Source organism: Martes martes (genome assembly GCF_963455335.1).
Source record: "Martes martes genome assembly, chromosome: 1".
NCBI lineage: Eukaryota > Metazoa > Chordata > Mammalia > Carnivora > Mustelidae > Martes > Martes martes.
Window position 1 is genome coordinate 1,569,936 of NC_137888.1, and position 18,533 is coordinate 1,588,468.

Below are 18,533 nucleotides of genomic sequence, written 5' to 3' on the forward strand. Positions count from 1 at the left end.
GATCCTGGGACCGTGACCAGAGCGGAAGGCAGAGGCTTGACCAGTGGAGCCACCCAGGCCCTGAAACTTTTCTTTTTTAAGGTTTAAGGTGTGTAAATCTTTGCACGGCAGAGCCACAAAATACGAAGTTCGCTTACGTTCTTAGTTGTTCAGAATGGGGTTCTGAGAAGCATGACTGGGTCAACACGTCACAGTGGGCCCACTGGGAACAGACCACCACAATACTAAGAAAGGACTCATTAACCCCGGTGCACATGACACAACGGTGGGGGAGCCGGAGGGGTGGGGGGGGTGTGGCTGGAGGGCGCTGGTCCCCCCCCAGCAGCAGCCGGTCGGGAAGCGGGCGGCGGGCGGGTCACGCAGCTTTGCTCCCTCAGACCTCCCTGGCGCCCTGCCCTCCCCGCAGGCCGAGGTGCTGGGGAGCCCCCCGCCGTCGCAGAGGAGAACCACCCCAGTCCGCGACCTCTCGGACCCACAGCCCCCGAAGCCCTCCGCACAGACCTCCCCGCTGGGACTGCATCTGGGCCCGAAAGTCACCCTGAAACGGCCCTTGCCAGGCGTGCCTGGCCCTGCAGGTGCGGCCTTCGGTCCCCACCCCCCTCCACGGGGTCACATTGACAAGGACCCCCGCCCGACGCGATCTCCGCCAGCAGCCGGCCCGGTCCGCCCCCGCCCCCGCCCGCGACCACCAGGCTCCATGTCCACCTTCCATCCAGGGTCCCGTCCTACGGCCCCGGCCCGCCCGCCCCCGCCCGCCCCCGCGCCCCCGCGCGGACCTTCCCGAGGCCCGGCCAGTGTGATGCAACAGGCGGCCGACCCACCCCGCTCCGGGCGCCGCGGCTCGGGGTTTCCGGGAGGCCCGGCCGACCGGACCGCACCGCCGCACGCGACCCGGACGCCCAGAGCGGCCGAGGCCCGGACCGAGGCCGGGGACCCGGGAGCCCGACGCCCGGACGCCCCCGACGCCGCACCGGCGCCGCCGCCCTCGGCGACCTCCCCACTGCGCAGGCGCGCCGCGCGCCCCGGAAGGGTTTCCGGCCCCGGCGGCGACCCGGAAGCAGCCCGCGGCGGGCGGGACGGACCTGCGCTGGGGAGGCGAGGCCGGGCGGCCCAGCTGTTGCCGGGACGATGGCGGGGACGGCGCTCAAGAGGCTGATGGCCGAGTACAAACGTGAGTGCGCGGCCCGCGCGCCTCTCCCGCCCTCACCCCCGGCCCCGCGCCCCTCGTCCGCGGACCCCGCGTCCCGCGCCCCCGGCCCCGCGCCGCGACCCCCGCCTCCCGCCCTCACCCCTGACCCCGCGCCCCGACCCCCGCCTCCCCCCGCATCCGCGCCCCGCGCGCCCTCCTCCAGCCGCGGTTCCCGGCTGTGGCCCGGCGCGCTGGGCGCGGGCGGAGCTGGGGGCGACGGGGAGGTCGCGGACTGCCGAACCCCTGAGTCATGCCGCCCGTTGGCCACCGGGAGCGGGGAGTTCCGTTCCGGTCAGTCGCGGGCGGTGGCCGAGCCTCCGCGCCGTCCTGTGGTCCTGTGCCGGCGCCGCCCGCTGCGCACGGTGAGCATCGCTGCGAGAGTGGAGTTCGCGGGCTGCGTCCGTGTCCGCGTGTGTCCGTGTCCGCGTCCGCGTCTGCGTGTGTCCGTGTCCGTGTCAGTGTCTGTGTCCGAGTCTGTGTGTGTCCGTGTCCGTGTCTGCGTGCGTGTCTGCGTGTGTCCGTGTCCGCGTCCGCGTCCGTGTCTGTGTCCGCGTCCGTGTCTGTGTCCGCGTGTGTCCATGTCCGCGTCTGCGTGTGTCCGTGTCCGTGTCAGTGTCTGTGTCCGAGTCTGTGTGTGTCCGTGTCCGTGTCAGTGTCTGTGTCCGAGTCTGTGTGTGTCCGTGTCCGTGTCAGTGTCTGTGTCCGAGTCTGTGTGTGTCCGTGTCCGTGTCCGCGTCCGCGTCCGTGTCTGTGTCCGCGTGTGTCCATGTCCGCGTCTGCGTGTGTCCGTGTCCGTGTCAGTGTCTGTGTCCGAGTCTGTGTGTGTCCGTGTCCGTGTCAGTGTCTGTGTCCGAGTCTGTGTGTGTCCGTGTCCGTGTCCGTGTCCGCGTCCGCGTCCGTGTCTGTGTCCGCGTGTGTCCGTGTCCGCGTCCGCGTCTGCGTGTGTCCGTGTCCGCGTCCGCGTCTGCGTGTGTCCATGTCCGAGTCTGTGTGTGTCCGTGTCCGTGTCCGTGTCCGCGTCCGCGTCCGTGTCTGTGTCCGCGTGTGTCCGTGTCCACGTCCGCGTCTGCGTGTGTCCATGTCCGTGTCTGCGTGTGTCCGTGTCCGTGTCAGTGTCTGTGTCCGAGTCTGTGTGTGTCCGTGTCCGTGTCCGTGTCCGCGTCCGTGTCTGTGTCCGCGTGTGTCCGTGTCCGCGTCCGCGTCTGCGTGTGTCCGTGTCCGTGTCTGTGTGTGTCCGTGTCCGTGTCCGTGTCCGTGTCTGCGTGTGTGTCTGCGTGTGTCCGTGTCTGCGTGTGTCCATGTCTGCTTGTGTCCGTGTCAGTGTCTGCGTCCGTGTCTGCGTGTGTCTGAGTCTGCATATGTCCATGTCAGTGTCACTGTCAGTGTTTGCATCCATGTCTGCGTGTGTTCGTGTCCGTGTCTGTGTCTGCCTGTGTCCCGTGTCTGCCTGTGTCCGTGTCAGTGTCTGTGTCAGTGTCCGTGTCTGTGTCAGTGCCTATGTCTGTCTCACTGTTTGTGTCACTGTCCGTTTCCATGTCTGTGTCAGTGTCAGTGTCTGTGTCCGTGTCTGCGTGTGTCCGTGTCTGCCTGTGTCCGTGTCTGCGTGTGTCCGTGTCTGCCTATGTCCGTGTCTGCGTGTGTCCGTGTCAGTGTCTGCATGTGCATTAGTGTCTGTGTCAGTGCCTGTGTCTGTGTCTGTGTCTGTGTCAGTGTCTGTGTCTGTGTCAGTGCCTGTGTCTGTGTCTGTGTCTGTGTCAGTGTCTGTGTCTGTGTCAGTGTCTGTGTCAGTGTCTGTGTCAGTGTCAGTGTCTGTGTCCGTGTCTGCGTGTGTCCGTGTCTGCGTGTGTCCGTGTCAGTGTCTGCATGTGCATTAGTGTCTGTGTCAGTGCCTGTGTCTGTGTCTGTGTCTGTGTCAGTGTCTGTGTCTGTGTCAGTGTCTGTGTCTGTGTCAGTGTCTGTGTCAGTGTCTGTGTCAGTGTCTGTGTCAGTGTCAGTGTCTGTGTCCGTGTCTGCGTGTGTCCGTGTCTGCCTGTGTCCGTGTCTGCGTGTGTCCGTGTCAGTGTCTGCATCTGCATTAGTGCCTGTGTCTGTGTCAGTGCCTGTGTCTGTGTCTGTGTCTGTGTCAGTGCCTGTGTCTGTGTCAGTGCCTGTGTCTGTGTCTGTGTCTGTGTCAGTGTCTGTGTCTGTGTCAGTGTCTGTGTCTGTGTCAGTGTCTGTGTCAGTGTCTGTGTCAGTGTCAGTGTCTGTGTCCGTGTCTGCGTGTGTCCGTGTCTGCCTGTGTCCGTGTCTGCGTGTGTCCGTGTCAGTGTCTGCATCTGCATTAGTGCCTGTGTCTGTGTCAGTGTCTGTGTTTGTGTCTGTGTCTGTGTCTGGGTCTGTGTCAGTGTCTTGTGTCTGTGTCAGTGTCTGTGTCTGTGTCAGTGTCTGTGTCTGTGTCTGTGTCAGTGTCAGTGTCAGTGTCTGTGTCCGTGTCTGCGTGTGTCCGTGTCTGCGTGTCCGTGTCTGCCTGTGTCCGTGTCTGCGTGTGTCCGTGTCAGTGTCTGCATCTGCATTAGTGTCAGTGTCTGTGTCAGTGCCTGTGTCTGTGTCTGCGTCAGTGTCTGTGTCTGTGTCAGTGTCTGCGTCCGTGTCTGCGTGTGTCTGAGTCTGCATATGTCCATGTCAGTGTCACTGTCAGTGTTTGCATCCATGTCTGCGTGTGTTCGTGTCTGTGTCTGTGTCTGCCTGTGTCCCGTGTCTGCCTGTGTCCGTGTCAGTGTCTGTGTCAGTGTCCGTGTCTGTGTCAGTGCCTATGTCTGTCTCACTGTTTGTGTCACTGTCCGTTTCCATGTCTGTGTCAGTGTCAGTGTCTGTGTCCGTGTCTGCGTGTGTCCGTGTCTGCCTGTGTCCGTGTCTGCGTGTGTCCGTGTCTGCCTGTGTCCGTGTCAGTGTCTGCATCTGCATTAGTGTCTGTGTCAGTGCCTGTGTCTGTGTCTGTGTCTGTGTCAGTGTCTGTGTCTGTGTCAGTGCCTGTGTCTGTGTCTGTGTCTGTGTCAGTGTCTGTGTCTGTGTCAGTGTCTGTGTCTGTGTCAGTGTCTGTGTCAGTGTCTGTGTCAGTGTCTGTGTCAGTGTCAGTGTCTGTGTCCGTGTCTGCGTGTGTCCGTGTCTGCCTGTGTCCGTGTCTGCGTGTGTCCGTGTCAGTGTCTGCATCTGCATTAGTGCCTGTGTCTGTGTCAGTGCCTGTGTCTGTGTCTGTGTCTGTGTCAGTGCCTGTGTCTGTGTCAGTGCCTGTGTCTGTGTCTGTGTCTGTGTCAGTGTCTGTGTCTGTGTCAGTGTCTGTGTCTGTGTCAGTGTCTGTGTCAGTGTCTGTGTCAGTGTCAGTGTCTGTGTCCGTGTCTGCGTGTGTCCGTGTCTGCCTGTGTCCGTGTCTGCGTGTGTCCGTGTCAGTGTCTGCATCTGCATTAGTGCCTGTGTCTGTGTCAGTGCCTGTGTCTGTGTCTGTGTCTGTGTCAGTGTCTGTGTCTGTGTCAGTGTCTGTGTCAGTGTCTGTGTCAGTGTCAGTGTCTGTGTCCGTGTCTGCCTGTGTCCGTGTCTGCGTGTGTCCGTGTCTGCGTGTCCATGTCTGCCTGTGTCCGTGTCTGCGTGTGTCCGTGTCTGCGTGTGTCCGTGTCAGTGTCTGCATCTGCATTAGTGCCTGTGTCTGTGTCAGTGTCTGTGTTTGTGTCTGTGTCTGTGTCTGGGTCTGTGTCAGTGTCTTGTGTCTGTGTCAGTGTCTGTGTCTGTGTCAGTGTCTGTGTCAGTGTCAGTGTCAGTGTCTGTGTCCGTGTCTGCGTGTGTCCGTGTCTGCGTGTGTCCGTGTCAGTGTCTGCATCTGCATTAGTGTCAGTGTCTGTGTCAGTGCCTGTGTCTGTGTCTGCGTCAGTGTCTGTGTCTGTGTCAGTGTCTGTGTCCGTGTCTGCGTGTGTCCGTGTCTGCCTGTGTCCGTGTCAGTGTCTGCATCTGCATTAGTGTCAGTGTCTGTGTCTGGGTCTGTGTCAGTGTCTGTGTCAGTGTCTGTGTCAGTGTCAGTGTCAGTGTCTGGGTCCGGGTCTGGCTCCTGTCGTGCGGAGCCCTGCACCCACGCCACCCGGGAGCCGGTGGGGAAGCGGGGACACCGACGGGGCGCCCAGAGGTTGAGACCAAAGCCGCAGCTGGAGGAAAAGCGCCTTGTGATGCGCTGGAAGCGACGGGTCAGGTTTGGGCTTTGTCTGTTCCGAGGGAGCGGTGTGTCGTTCTTCTGGGGGTGCTCAGAGACCTGGGCGCTTGCTGAGCCGGGGAAGTGTCCGATGTCTGGGAGAGCAGAGCGGAACCAAGAAGCGCGAACGTTCCGTGTCCTGCCTGTTTCCAGCGGAGTGCTCCCGCGGAAGAGCTGGCAGAAGTCACGGCCCCAGCGGGTGTGTGGAACGTGTCCCCAGCTGCGGGGGCGGAGAGCAGGGCCTCCACGGCCCCCGTCAGGGGGCGCACCTGCTGCTGCGTAGTAGCTCGCGGCCCAGCGTGGCCTTCACCTCTGCCTTGGCTGCTCTGGGAGGATTCGTTAGGTGGCTCTCAGTTCTCCAGGCTGTTGCTGTGATGACCGGGAGGACGCCTTCAGAAGGTTGGAAATGAGCCAGAGTAACTGGTAAATGGGCAGGGAGCCCAGTGTCCTAACCAGCTGGCCCTGTGCAGGGAGAGCCGCGTGTGGCTGCCGCAGGCCAGGGCGGCGCAGAGGTGGGCTCAGTAGGATACGTGTTTCCTTACTGCTCCCGGCCCGTGTCCTCTGCTGTTCCGGGGCAGAGTGTGAACAGAGGGTTGGGTGGGAGTGGGACGCTGCTGCCTCTGCCTCCTCGTGGGCAGCCGGGCTGGGGCGGTCCGTGTGGGGACACCTATCATTCTTGCCGTGCCCGCCGGTGTTTCTCGATTTGCTTTAGTCTGTTCAGTCCCAGTTCTAGGCTGCAACGAGCATCCCTGTCTCCGGTCCGTAGGAAGGGATCAGTGAAGCCTGTGCGGGGGGGTTAGGTTCAGGCTGCTGCTCTGATCCCGCCTCTGCATTGTTGAACTTGTATTTGCTGAGGATAGTTGCATTAGGAAAGATTATTTTTGCTTTTACTGGATTTACAAAAACCTCGTCCGTTATTTCAACACTCCTGTCATTTGCAGTAATGAAATGCAAGTAACACTTGACTTCCAAAGTTGTACCATGTGTGTTTTTCTGTGTTAATGTGACGTCTTGGGGTAGTTGTGGAAGGCGGAACCCCGCCAGCGTCTCCGTAAGCCCCGGCTCGACCCGCCAGACCCGAGTCCAGCGCTGCTGGGGGCACTCTGGAGGCGGGACTTGGAGGTTACCGAGTAGCCGACTTACAGGTGGGGAGATTAACCTGGATTATTGGGGTACAACCCAATAATCCCCCAGAACTGTAGAGGAAGGCAGGAGGGGTGAGGCGGGAGGGGAGGTTTGGGAAACTCAAAGCAGGAAGAGGACTCCCCCCTGCTGTGGCTGGGGTCAAAGATGCGAGCCAGGAACCGAGGAACGGGGGTGTCCCTTGGGACCTAGGACTGATCCCTGGGGAGCCTCTGTCCTACAGCTGCAGGGACCGGAGTTCTCCTAAGAACCTGAGTGAATTTGGGGTGGCACCCTGCCAGGTAGCCCTACCTTGACGCTGTCCCGTGAGACTCTAAGCGGAGAACCACCTGCCCCTTGTGACACACAGAAACTGGGATGTCATCCATAGGTGGTTTGCTGTTTTTTGTCTTTTTAAGGTTTTTATTTATTTATTTGAGAGAGAGAGCAAGAGTGGGGCTGGGGCGAGGGGGGCGGGGCAGAGGGAGAGGGAGAAACAGACTCTCCCCAGAGCAGGAAGCCTGAGGTGGGACTTGATCCCAGGACCCTGAGACCATGACCTGAGCCGAATTCACTGACTCAGCCACTCAGGCCCCCAAGTGAGTGCTGTTCTAAGTCATTGAGTTTGTGGTGACATCGGAGGAAAACGAATGCAGTAGGTCACCCAGGGGAGTTCTCTTGTTGCTGTATCTAGAAACATCCTAACATTCCAGTTAGCCTCATCTTTTGTGGATTAGCGTCTCGTTTGTCTCACCACACTTGAGGGTGGTGCATCCGTCGTGCGGGTGGACTTTGTAGAACCAGCCTCCCTGTGACGTGAGGTTTCAGTAGGTGATCGGGAGAGGGCTCAGGCGTACTTTTTCGTATTTGGGAATAGTCCCAGAGCTGCAGAAATTTACGGGCTGTCGAACCTTGGATGGGGTTCTGTTCGGCCCCTGGTTTTTCCCATCTTGCAGGAAGTTGAATAAGAGAGGCAGAATGATTTGCCTAGGTTCTTACAACCAGAAAAAGGAGAGTCAGAAAAAGAACCCAGATTTTTTTTCTTTTGTATTTTTAAAATTTACTTTATTTTTATTTTAAAGTAAGCACCACACCCAGCCTGACGAAGACTCGAGCTGAGATCACGGGGTAGACACTCAGCTGACGGAGCCACCCAGGCGCCCCAGATCCATGTGGATCTTTTTTATGTTTTATTGTCACACATCCAGCCTTCCTGACGAGCATGAGAAATAGACTCAGGCATTGGGTTTCGGGGTCTCCTTAACAAAGTAGCGCTGGCCGAGTGCCTTCACGAAGCAGGAATTCGTTCTGCGGCTCTTCTGGAGGCCCGAAGGCCCCGACCAAGGTGTCGGCGGGGCCACGCTCTGCAGGCGTTGGGGGGTCCCTCTCGGCCTCCGGCAGCTTCCGGTGGCCGCCAGGAGCCCTTGCTGCGTCTTGCCGTGGCACGGAACTCCCATCTCCGCCTGTCTCCGCGTGGCTGTCTTCCCTCTTAGGGAGCTTCCAGGCACCGGCTTAGGCCCCCACCCTCGTCCAGTGGCCCCCCCTCAGCAGGATCGCCATCAAACAAGGTCGCAGTCACAGATTCTGGGGGATGTGCTCCGCCTAGGACGTACTGGATAAGAACCGCAAACTTGAACGTGGAGAACTGAGCGCCTGCCCTTCCCGTACCAGTGCTCCCCGCAGGCCCCTGTGTCGGGCTGGCAGCCCCCTTCTTCCATGTTTTTGGGCCCAAAACCTTAGATTCGCCCTTGATGACTCCTTTTGTTTTCTATTCCCGTGGAACCTGTTGTCCGACCTTCGGACTTTATCTGGGGTCCCACACTGGGCCCAGCCGCTCGGCTGTGGCCTGTGTTACAGCCAGGACAGTCCTGAAGGGTCTCCTGCTTCTGCCCTTGCCCTGCTTTGTTCTCCGCACGGCGGGAGGAGAGCCCTTTCCAGCTTGTCAGCTCACGTCCCTCCGCCCGGCGCCTTCTGTTGCTCTGAGAACCGAAGGCCTCGCAGTGAGCTCTGCCTCTCCGACTTCTTCTGACCCTGGTGCCCTTACCCCGCCGGCCGCATCCCGGGCACCCCTCTCCCCTGGGCATCAGCACTTCCTTCCCCTGGATACCCTGCTCCCCTGCAGAAGCCTTCCCCGAACCCCCAGACTCCCATCTGTCCCTCCGGTCACTGTCCTTTCTCCCTGGCGGTATCCCTTTTGAACTTGTCAAAAACACTTATGTGTTGTGAAGTGTATTGTTATGTGTAAAGGTAAATGGGTCTGTCCAGATGGAAAATAAAATGGACACCTGTACACAGGGCACCCACCTTAAGAAGCAGCGTTAGTGGCCACTGGAAATCTTTGTGCTGCCCCCGCCCCACCCCCGCCTCCCCCCCCGCCGGCAGGTTACTGCCGCTGAAGTCTAGTAACAGGCTCCTTTCCTTTTCTTTGTAGTTTTACTGCTTAATGGGCTTACAAGCAACATACCGTTCATTTATGCCTGTCGTTGTCTTAATAATTGCGATGGAATCGTGCAGTGTGTGTTCTAAGCACTGATTCTGAGAGTTAGGCCTGTCCTAGCCTACAGCTGTGGTTCCTTTTCACGGCTGGGTGGTGGTCTAGTTCAGGAGAAGCCAGAATTCATCCCGTCCTTTATGGATGGGCATTTGGGTTGTTTCCGGTTTTCCTTTATATGTGTATATGTATATGTGTATATATGTGTGTATGTGTACACATGTGTATATGTGTATATGATGCTGGTGTGGCCACGGCTGGTGCGTTTGTGTAAAGTCTGTATCCGGGGTGTAAGACAGCCATGGAGCTCGTAATCCACGTAATCCACGTTCCTAGCTCGTGCCAGCCTGGTTCCCTGTGTGCTCGTCACTGTGCACATCGCCTTGAACGTTCCCTGATGCCTTGGTGTGGGGCACGGTCTACGTCGGGCACGGCCGTGTCCAAGGACATGGTCCCTTGTGGTTTTAATTTGTGTGCTGTGATTGAAGTTGAACGTCCTGTCACCTTTGTAGGTGGCTTATGTGTTTTCCTTTGTGAAATGTCCGTTTTGTCTTTTACCACATTCCCACAGAGTGGTTTGTTGTTTTCTTGCTGATTTGTAGGTGCTCTTCGCATGTTCCCTGTTCCTTTACGTATCCCCGATCCATTGTTGGTCACGTTGTAAGTATTTTATCCCTGTTTGTTCTTTGTCTTCGTTCAGCCTCTGTGGTGTCTGTCCCCAGCTGTCTTTTTTGTTCTTTTTAAAGCCGTTTCGTTAAGGTTTAACTTACACACAGCACGTTAATATACTCAAAGTTTACAGCGTGATGAGTTTTGGTGGACGCACACACCGCTGAAGCCACGGCCACGGTCAGGACGAGGGGGTGCCCACTGCCCCAGCAGCGTCCTCCTGCTTCTGGATCCGGCTCTCCTGTGCCTTCCTGCGCCCCCGGCCCCAGCCCCCGGGTAATGACCGACCCATCCGCTCTGAGGCACTACAGATGGTCTCGTCTTTTCTTTCGTTGGGATTTTTTCATCCAGCGCATCGCTGTAGCCGTCCGTCCTCCGAGTTGTGGCCTTTCCGCTGCAGGGTGACCCTCTGCTGTCTGCACGGACCAGAGCGTGTTCCTGCATTCGGTGGACCTTTGGGCGGTTTCTAGTTCTTGGTTAATATAAATAATCCTCCAGCAGCGCTGCTGCCTTTCCGTGGACAGACACGTTCATCTCTCTTGGGCAAATGCGTGGCTCACCTGTGAAGCTGATGTTTCATTTTTAAAGAAACAGCCAAACTGTTTTCCCGAAGAGTTGTACAGTTTTACATTTCTGCCGTCAGTGTGTCAAAGAGTTCTGGTGGCTCCACTGCCTTGTCCACGTTTGGTGTGATGGGGTTTTAAATGTTCAGTCATTCTGTTCGGTGTGTAGTGGTCTCTCATTGTAGTTTTACATTTTTTTAATTTTTAAGACATCTTAATGTATTCTACCACTTTCTGTGCTTGTTTTTTAAATTAAGTTTTAAATTCAATTTATTAAGAAAAAAAAGAACCCCAAACCAGAACAGTTCACTCATTTCCACCCCCCCCCCCCCCCCCCCCCCCCCGCCCCACTCCTCCGCCTCTGGCAACCGCCGGTCTGTACTTTGTATCTATGACCTTGTGTCTTGTACACATTGTAGCCTCCACGTGCGGGAGGTGCTGGGTGTTCGGTCTGTCTGATTTCACTTAGCTTGATGTCCTCCAGGTCTGTCTGTGTTGCTGAAAAGGGCAACAGTCCCCCCCCCCCCCCGCAAATATTCCATTGCATACAGGCTTACCTTGGCGATCTTGTGGGTTGAGTTTCAGACCACAAGAAAGTGAGTATTACAGGCAAGCTGGCCACGTGGATATTTGGGTTTTCTGGTACATGTAAAAATTGTGTTTACACTATGTGATTGTGTAACAGCATTGTGTCTGAAAAGTGTCCTCACCCGTGTTTTCCCCATTGTGTATTCTCGGCTCCTTTGTTCTAAGTTAATGGACCATATGTGTGTGGATTTATTTCTGGGTTATTTTGTTCCACTAATCTATGTATCTGCTTCTACGCCAGTTCTCAGTGTTTTAACTACTGTAGCTTTGTGATATAGTTTGGAATCAAAGAGCGTCATGCTTCCAGCTTTGTTCTTTCTCAAGTTTGCTTTGGCTACTCTGCGTCTTTGGTGGTTCCATACAATTTTTAGGCATGCTCTATTTTTTGAAAAGTGCTGTTGTAATTTTGATAGAGATTGCACTGAATCTGTATATTGCTTTGTGTAGTATGGACATTTTAATAATTTAATTCTTCCAATCCTTGAGCATAGACTATCTTTCCATTTCAGTCTTTTGTTAATGTCTTGTAGGTTTTTTTTTTTTTTTAAGATTTTATTTTTATTTGTTTGTCAGAGAGAGAGATTGCACAAGCAGGGGGGAATGGCAGGCAGAGGCGGAGGGAGAGGGAGAAGCGGGCTCCCCACAGACCAAGGAGCCTGATGTGGGACTCAATCCCAGGACCCCAGGATCGTGACCCTAGCTAAAGGCGGATGCTTAACCAATTGAGCCACCCAGGCGCCCCAGTGTGTTGTAGTTTTCAATATACAGCTCTTTCACCTCCTTGGTTAAGTTTATTCCTAGGTATTTTATTCATTTTTATGCAGTTATAAGTGGGATTCCTAATTCCTTTTTTTGATAGTTCACTATTAATGTACAGAAACACAACAGATTTTTGTGTATTGATTTTGTTTGTATCCTGCAACTTTACTGAATTTGTTTATTCTAACTTTTTTTTTGAGATTTTATTTATTTATTTGACAGAGAACACAACTAGGCAGAGCAGCAGGCAGAGAGAGAGGAGGAAGCAGGCTCCCTGCTGAGCAGAGAGCTTGATCTCAGGACCCTGGGATCATGACCCGAGCCGAGGGCAGAGGCTTTAACTCACTGAGCCACCCAGGCGCCCCTATTCTAACAGTTTTTTGATGGAGTCTTTATTTTATGTATAATGGCACGTACGCTGCAGATAGTGACAGTTTTAATTCTTCCTTTCCAGTTCGGATGTGTTTTATTTCTTTTTCTTGCCTAAAGGGCAAGGATTTGACTGCTCTGTTGGATAAGAGTGGTTAGGAGAGGTGCCCTTACCTTGTTCCTGGTCTTAGAGGAAAACCTCCCAGCTTTTCACCGTCGAGTCTGGTGTTGGCTGTGGGATTTCAAATATGGCTTTTATTGCGTTGAGTTGGGTTCCATCTCCACCTGCTTTGCTGAGAGTTATACATGGATGTTGAAGTTTATCAGATGCTTTTCTGCACCTGATGAGATAATCGTATAATTTTTATCATTCATTTTGTTAATGTGGTCTGTCATATTGACTCATTTGCAGATGTTGAACCATTCTTGCATTCCTGGAATAAATGTCATTTGATCGTGCTCCATCATCCTCTTACTATATGTTGAATTTGGTTTGCTAATATTTCCTTGGGGATTTTTGCATCTGTGTTCACCAGGGATATTGGCCTGTAGTTTTCTTGTGACATTCTTGTCTGGTTTTGGTATTAGGGTGAAATTGGCTTTGTAAAATGTTCCCTCCGCATCTGTTTTTTTTGTTTGTTTGTTTTGTTTTTGTTTTGGAAGAGTTTGAGAGAAGAACTGGTATTAATTAATTCTTTGAATGCTGGGTAGAATTCACCAGTGAAAGCATCTGGGCCTGGACTTGGGTGTGTTGGGAGGTTTCTGAGTACTGATTCAGTCTCCTGACCAGTCATCCGTGTGTTCGGATTTTCTCTTTCATCGTGCTTCACGCTTGGGAGGTTGTGTATTCCTAAGAATTCATCCATTTCTTCTAGGTGCAGTTCGTTGGCCGGCAGTCGTCCATGGTAGTCTCTTATGATCCCTTGTATTTCTGTGGTGTCAGCTGTAACATCTCTTTCGTTTCTACTTTTATGGTTTGAGTCTTCTCTCCATTTAACGGGGCGAGCCTAGCTAGAGGTGTGTCGATTTTATCTTTTGAAGAACCAGCTCTTAGTTTCATCATTTCTGTTGTCTTCTTAGTCTGTTTCATTTATTTCTATTCTAATGTTTGTTCCTTCCTTCCTTCGGCTAACTTTGGGCTTCACGTGTTCTTTTCCTGGTTTCTTGAGGTGTGAAGCAGGTGCTTTACTTGAGATTGTTCCTGTTTCTTGACCTAGGAATTTTCACGATGAACTTCTCTTTTACAACTGCTTTTGCTGCGTCTCATTAATTTTAGTGTATGACATTTTCTATGTTTTAATTTTGTGTCTCCAGGTATTTTTTTTAAATTTTTCTTCTGATTTCTTTATTGACTCATTGGTTATTCAGCAGCATGTTGTGACTATTCCGGTGTTCTTCGTGTAGCTAATCTCTGACTTCCCGTGACTGTGGTCGGGAAAGATGCTTCGTGTGATTTCTCTCCTCTTAAGTTTGTTAAGACTTATTCTGTGGCCCAACATGTAATTTGTCCTGGAGAACGTTCTCCTTGCACTTAAGGAGAATGTGTCTTCTCTTGCTTTTGAACGGAATGCTCTGTAAATGTCTGTTGAGCCCATCTGGTCTAATGTGTTATTTAAGGCCAGTGTTTTCTTACTGCTTTTCTGTATGTAAGTGGGGTATTAAAATCCCCTACTATTCGTGTATTACTGTCTGTGTCTCTCTTTAGGTCTCTTAAAATTTGCTTTATGTATTCAGGGGCTCCTGTGTTGGGTGCTTAAATATTTATAAATATTACATCTTGTGGATTGACTCTTTTATCGTTATGTAATTCCTTTCTTTATCTCTTAATAGGGTCTCTGTTTTAAAGTCTGTTTTGTCTGGTAGAAGTACAGCTGCTCCAGATTTCTTTTGGTTTCCATTTGCATGGAACATCTTTTTTTATCCCTTCACTTGTAGTGTGTGTGTCCTGACATCTGAAGTGCGTCTCTTGTAAGCAGTATAGGGATGGATCTTGAATTTTTTTTTTTAAGATTTTATTTATTTATGTGACAGAGAGAGACACAGCGAGAGAGGGAACACAAGCAAGGGGAGTGGGAGAGGGAGAAGCAGGCTTCCCATCGAGCAGAGAGCCCGATGTGGGGCTCGATCCCAGGACCCTGGGATCATAGACCTGAGCCAAAGGCAGATGCTTAAGGACTGAGCCACCCAGGCACCCCAGCTCTTGATTTTTATTACCCATTCAGCCACTCCCTGTCTTTTGATGGGAGAGTTTAGTCCACTTACATTTGAAGTAATTACTGAGAGGGCATGTGATTGTTGCCATTTTTGTTAATTGTTTTCTGACAGTTTTTTTTTGTTTTTGTTTTTTTTTTAATTTGACAGAGAGCAAGCACAAGCAGGGAAGCAGCAGGCAGAGGGAGAAGCAGACTCCCCGCTGAGCAGGGAGCCTGATGTGGGGCTCGATCCCAGGACCCTGGGATTATGACCTGAGCCGAAGGCAGACGCTTAACCCACTGAGCCACCCAGGCGCCCCTTCTGACATTTTTTGTGGCTCCTCTCTGCTCCTTTCTTCTTCTCTGCTTTCTTCCGTGTGGTTTGATGACTTTCTCAGGTGGTATGCTTATATTTCTTTATCTTCTGTAGGTTTGCCCCAGGTTTTTGCTTTGTGGCTAGCTACCATGAGGCTTACGTATAACAACTTATGTTTGTAACAGTCTATTTTAAGTTGATAATAACTTAAAAGTTTCTAAAGCTCAACATTTTTACTCTCCCTCACCCCCACATTTGATGTTTTGATGTCCCACTGTACATTCTTTTATCTGTGTTCTCTAATTATTATAATCATAGTTATTTTTTACTTCCTATGTCTTTTAACCTTCCTCCTAGCTTTTTAAGTGCTTAACCCACTACTTGTACTATATATTCAACTTTCCAGTAGGATTTATTCTTTCACACGTGCTCTTGTGACACCCTTTCTTTTCAGCTTAAAGAAGAACATTCCTCAAATGCCGTGTTAGTGGTGATGAACTCTTTGAGCTTTTGTTTCTCCAGAAAACACTTGACGTCTCCTTCACTTCCGAATGATCGCTTTGCCGGGTAGAGTTACCTTGGTTAGAGGTTTTCCTTTCAGCACTGAGTACACCGTGCCACTCTCTCTGGCCTGCAGAGTTTCTGCTGAAAAATCCGCTGACAGACTTAGGGGGTTTCCTTGTACGTAATAAGCGGTTTTTCTCTTGCTGCTGTTTTTTTTAATCCTCCTTCCACGACCTACCCTACCCTCAGTTGCTGCTTTTAAGATTCGCTCCTGGTCTTCAATTTTTGACATGTAATCATAAAGTGTCTTGGCGTGGGTCTCTCTGGGTTCCTCTTACTTAAAACTCTCTGGGCTTCTTGGATCTGGATGTCTGTTTCCTTCCCCAGATTAGGGAAGTTTTCAGCCATTACTGAAAGTTTTCAGCCATTACAGCTGTTACTTCTTCAAGGAGATTTCTGAACTTTTCTCTCTCTCCCTTTCCCCATGATCCAAATATTAGTCTGTTTGATATTGTCCTATAAGCCCCTAAGCTATCTTCACTTTTTTTTCCTTTTTTCTTCTTGCTGCTCTGATCACCTGAGTTCCACTCCTTGACTGAGCTGTCTGACCCTTTCTTCTGCTTCATCTAGGCTGTGTTTCAGTCAGCTTTTGTATTCCTCGCTCTGTAACTTCTTTTTTGGTTTGTTTGTTTTTAGAGAGGGAGAGAGAGAGTTGAGGGGGGCAGAAGGGGAGAGAATCCACAGAGAGACCCCGCTCCACACCCAGTGCAGGGCCCCCCTGCAGAGAGAGACCCGGCTCCTGAATCTGTGGCTTCCCTGCTTTCCCAGGGGTGCTAGCTGTTTAAGAACCCTTCCTTCACTGGTTAGCGTCCTCCGGAACCCACGGCGTAAGTCCCTCTGGCTGTCGGAGTCAGGTGATGTAGAGAAGTCCCCAGAAGCAGGCATAGAATTTGGGGCACCAGATAAGTGTGAGCTCCTTCCTGTGTGATACTGATTATTACAGTTTCCTGGGAGCGGGTGCCCAAGTGTCCCTGGCCTGCAGAGCCGGCTGATCGAGAGCTGTCCCGTGGGTGACAGCCCCAGAAATCAGGGCACTAGGTATGCGTAGAAGCTCCCTTCAGGGAGATGCTGGTGCCCCCGGAGCCCGGCAAAGGGAGGGGGTGAGGGTGGCCCCCTAGTCCCCGTTCCCGGTGGAGAGTGATCCAGCAGGCTCTTGACGTGTGTGTGTCAGATCACATGCCTGCCCGCAGGCTGGCGCCCCGGCAGACGCAGGCGAGCCTGCTTCCCTTCAGTCTGGGCACAAGCCGCGGGCTCCCTCTGAGCCGGGCCCTGGGGCAGCTGGGTCCCCTCGTGCAAGCCGCTCCAGGGAGCCTTCCCAGATCGCTCCTGTCTTGCGGGCTCAGGATGCGAGTCCCCTGGGATTTCAAAGTTAGGTGTTTTGGGGGCTTGTCTATTCGAGTGTACGTCTTAGAAGTTGGGGTGCTGCTGTGGGGTTTGAACCTTTTGCTGCTCAGGGAGAAGCTCTGGGGTTTGCGTTTTCTCCTGGTTGTGAGATACCGCGAGGAGGGCTCTGACTCTGTCACAGCCTCTCCCAGCTGCTTCAGTGTGGTTTTCTCCTCATTTGCTTGATGTGTGCTTATGGCCCAGCCAGCCTTTAGGGTTTTATTTTGTTTTTAAGACTTTTATTATTTTTTTAATAGATTTTTATTTATTTGACAGAGAGAGAGAGATCACAAGTCTCTGTGAGGCAGAGAGTCAGGCAGGGGCGGGGAGCAGGCTCCCCACTGAGCCCGATGCGGGGCTCGATCCCAAGACCCCAGGATCATGACCTGAGCCGAAGGCAGATGCTTATCCGACCGAACCAACCAGGCGCCCCGATAGGTGCTTTCCTAATGATCAATGACATTGAGCCTTGTTCTGTGTGTTTCATGCCATCCTGTGTCTTGAGTCTTCTGCTGACTTGCAAGTGTGTTATTTTCCTGGTAAGTTGTAACAGTTTTGTGTATGATGTATCTACTGTCTCTCATTGGATATTTTGTAAATATTTTCCTTTAAACTGAGGCTTGCCCCTTTTTAAAATTGTGGTAAAAAAACCCCCATAATTTCCTCTTCTTACCAGTTTTTAAGTGTACGTTACAGTGTTAACCCTACGCACGCTGTTGTCTAGCAGAGCCTTAGAACTCCTTGGTTTTGTGTGACCAGAGGGCACCGTCGGAGCAGCAGCTCGTGTGACGCGCCTTTGAGTTTCCCTAGCGGAGCCTTTTAAAGAGCAGAGGATTTCTTTATTTCACTGAAGTCCAGTTTGTTTACTTCCAAAATATTTCGTGCTCTCCGTGTTTAAGAAATCCTAGCCTACCTCGAGATTGCTACGATTTTCTCCTATGACAGAAATCACGTGTTTTTCTCAGTGCGCTGTAATTTCAGTTTGTGTTCACATCTGTGGTCCGTGTCAGGGAAAGGCTTGTGCACGCCATGAGGTAAAGGTCAGGGTTCCCTTGCAGATTACTTACAGATGGCCTCGCACCTGCTCCAGGACCGTGTTTGTGTTCTAGGGCAGCAGAGACAAAATACCTGGGAGTAGGGCCTCCAACAACAGAAATATTGTCTTAGGGTCTGACATCCAGCTGTGGGCAGGCCTGGCTCTTCCGGGGCCTCTTTCCTGGGCGTGTGGATGCCATCCTCCCGGGGCCTCACGTGGCTGACCCTGGGTGCCTGTGTGCTGATCGTCCGAGAACACCAGGCCTGTTGGACTCGGGCCCTTAACACCCTCATTTTTATTTAATCACCTTTTTGCAGACCCTCGGTACAAGCTTTTCTCCACTTCTTGCGTTTTTTGCATTTAGTATGTCCTGGAGTTTGTTGTACACCCGTACAGAGAGGCGTGCATCTTTCCTTCCAGCAGCGAAGCTCCGTTGGTAGATGAATCATGATTTGACTGACTGGTCCCCTATTGATAGATATTTGGGTCCAATTTCCAGTGTTTTGCTATTACAAATAATTCTGAAATGAATGGCCTAATGCCTACATCTTTTCCTGTTTTTACCAGTGTATCTGTCGCTAGGGGAGGTTCTGAGACTGGGATCGCTGGGTCAAAGGTTGAGTTTATATCGCGTTTTGTGTGGTGACTGTTTTTTAAGCCACTATTAAGAAAATGTTTTGAACAAGTTAACATTCTCGAGGATTCAGTGCTATGGTTTGTGCAGACTTCTTTGATATTGTTAAGAGTTTTTCTTTTTGAATTTGCTTTTACCAGTGAGCGTGAAAGCTCTGTGGGGGTGTGTGTTCTGGAAACCAAGCGGAGAAAGGAGAGCGCTGTCAGGACCCCTCCCGCGGTCGGGGGAGCTCAGGCCGCGCAGTTCTCCTCTGACCGGTAGGTGCCGCTGTTGAATCAGGATGCGGGTGGGCCGGGCTGGGTGCCCGGGGTCTGCAGCCGCCCAGAGAGCACCCTCCGCCCTCCCTCGGAGGAGGGTGTCCCACGGGGACATTCCAGCGGGCCACAGGTGAAGAACACAGCCAGCTCGTTTGCAGGGAAGCACCCCTTCAGGGCTCCAGGGGAAC

At 52.7% G+C, this 18,533-nt stretch overlaps 1 protein-coding gene across 4 annotated transcripts in view; it reads left to right on the forward strand.

The window, feature by feature from the left end:
• Positions 1–1,039: 1,039 nt before the first annotated feature.
• The window catches only part of UBE2G2 (ubiquitin conjugating enzyme E2 G2), a 37,379-nt gene continuing 19,885 nt past the window's right edge, over positions 1,040–18,533 (forward strand). Inside the window, exons 1-2 of one of the 4 annotated variants that reach the window (XM_080807174.1) lie at positions 1,076–1,171; positions 18,229–18,345. In XM_080807174.1, the coding sequence (XP_080663300.1) occupies positions 1,129–1,171; positions 18,229–18,345 (160 nt within the window). In that variant the 5' untranslated portion in view covers positions 1,076–1,128. Of the gene's footprint in view, positions 1,552–18,228; positions 18,346–18,533 lie in introns of all 4 variants that reach the window. The other 3 variants (XM_080807176.1, XM_080807177.1, XM_080807175.1) reach the window with 3 other exon arrangements.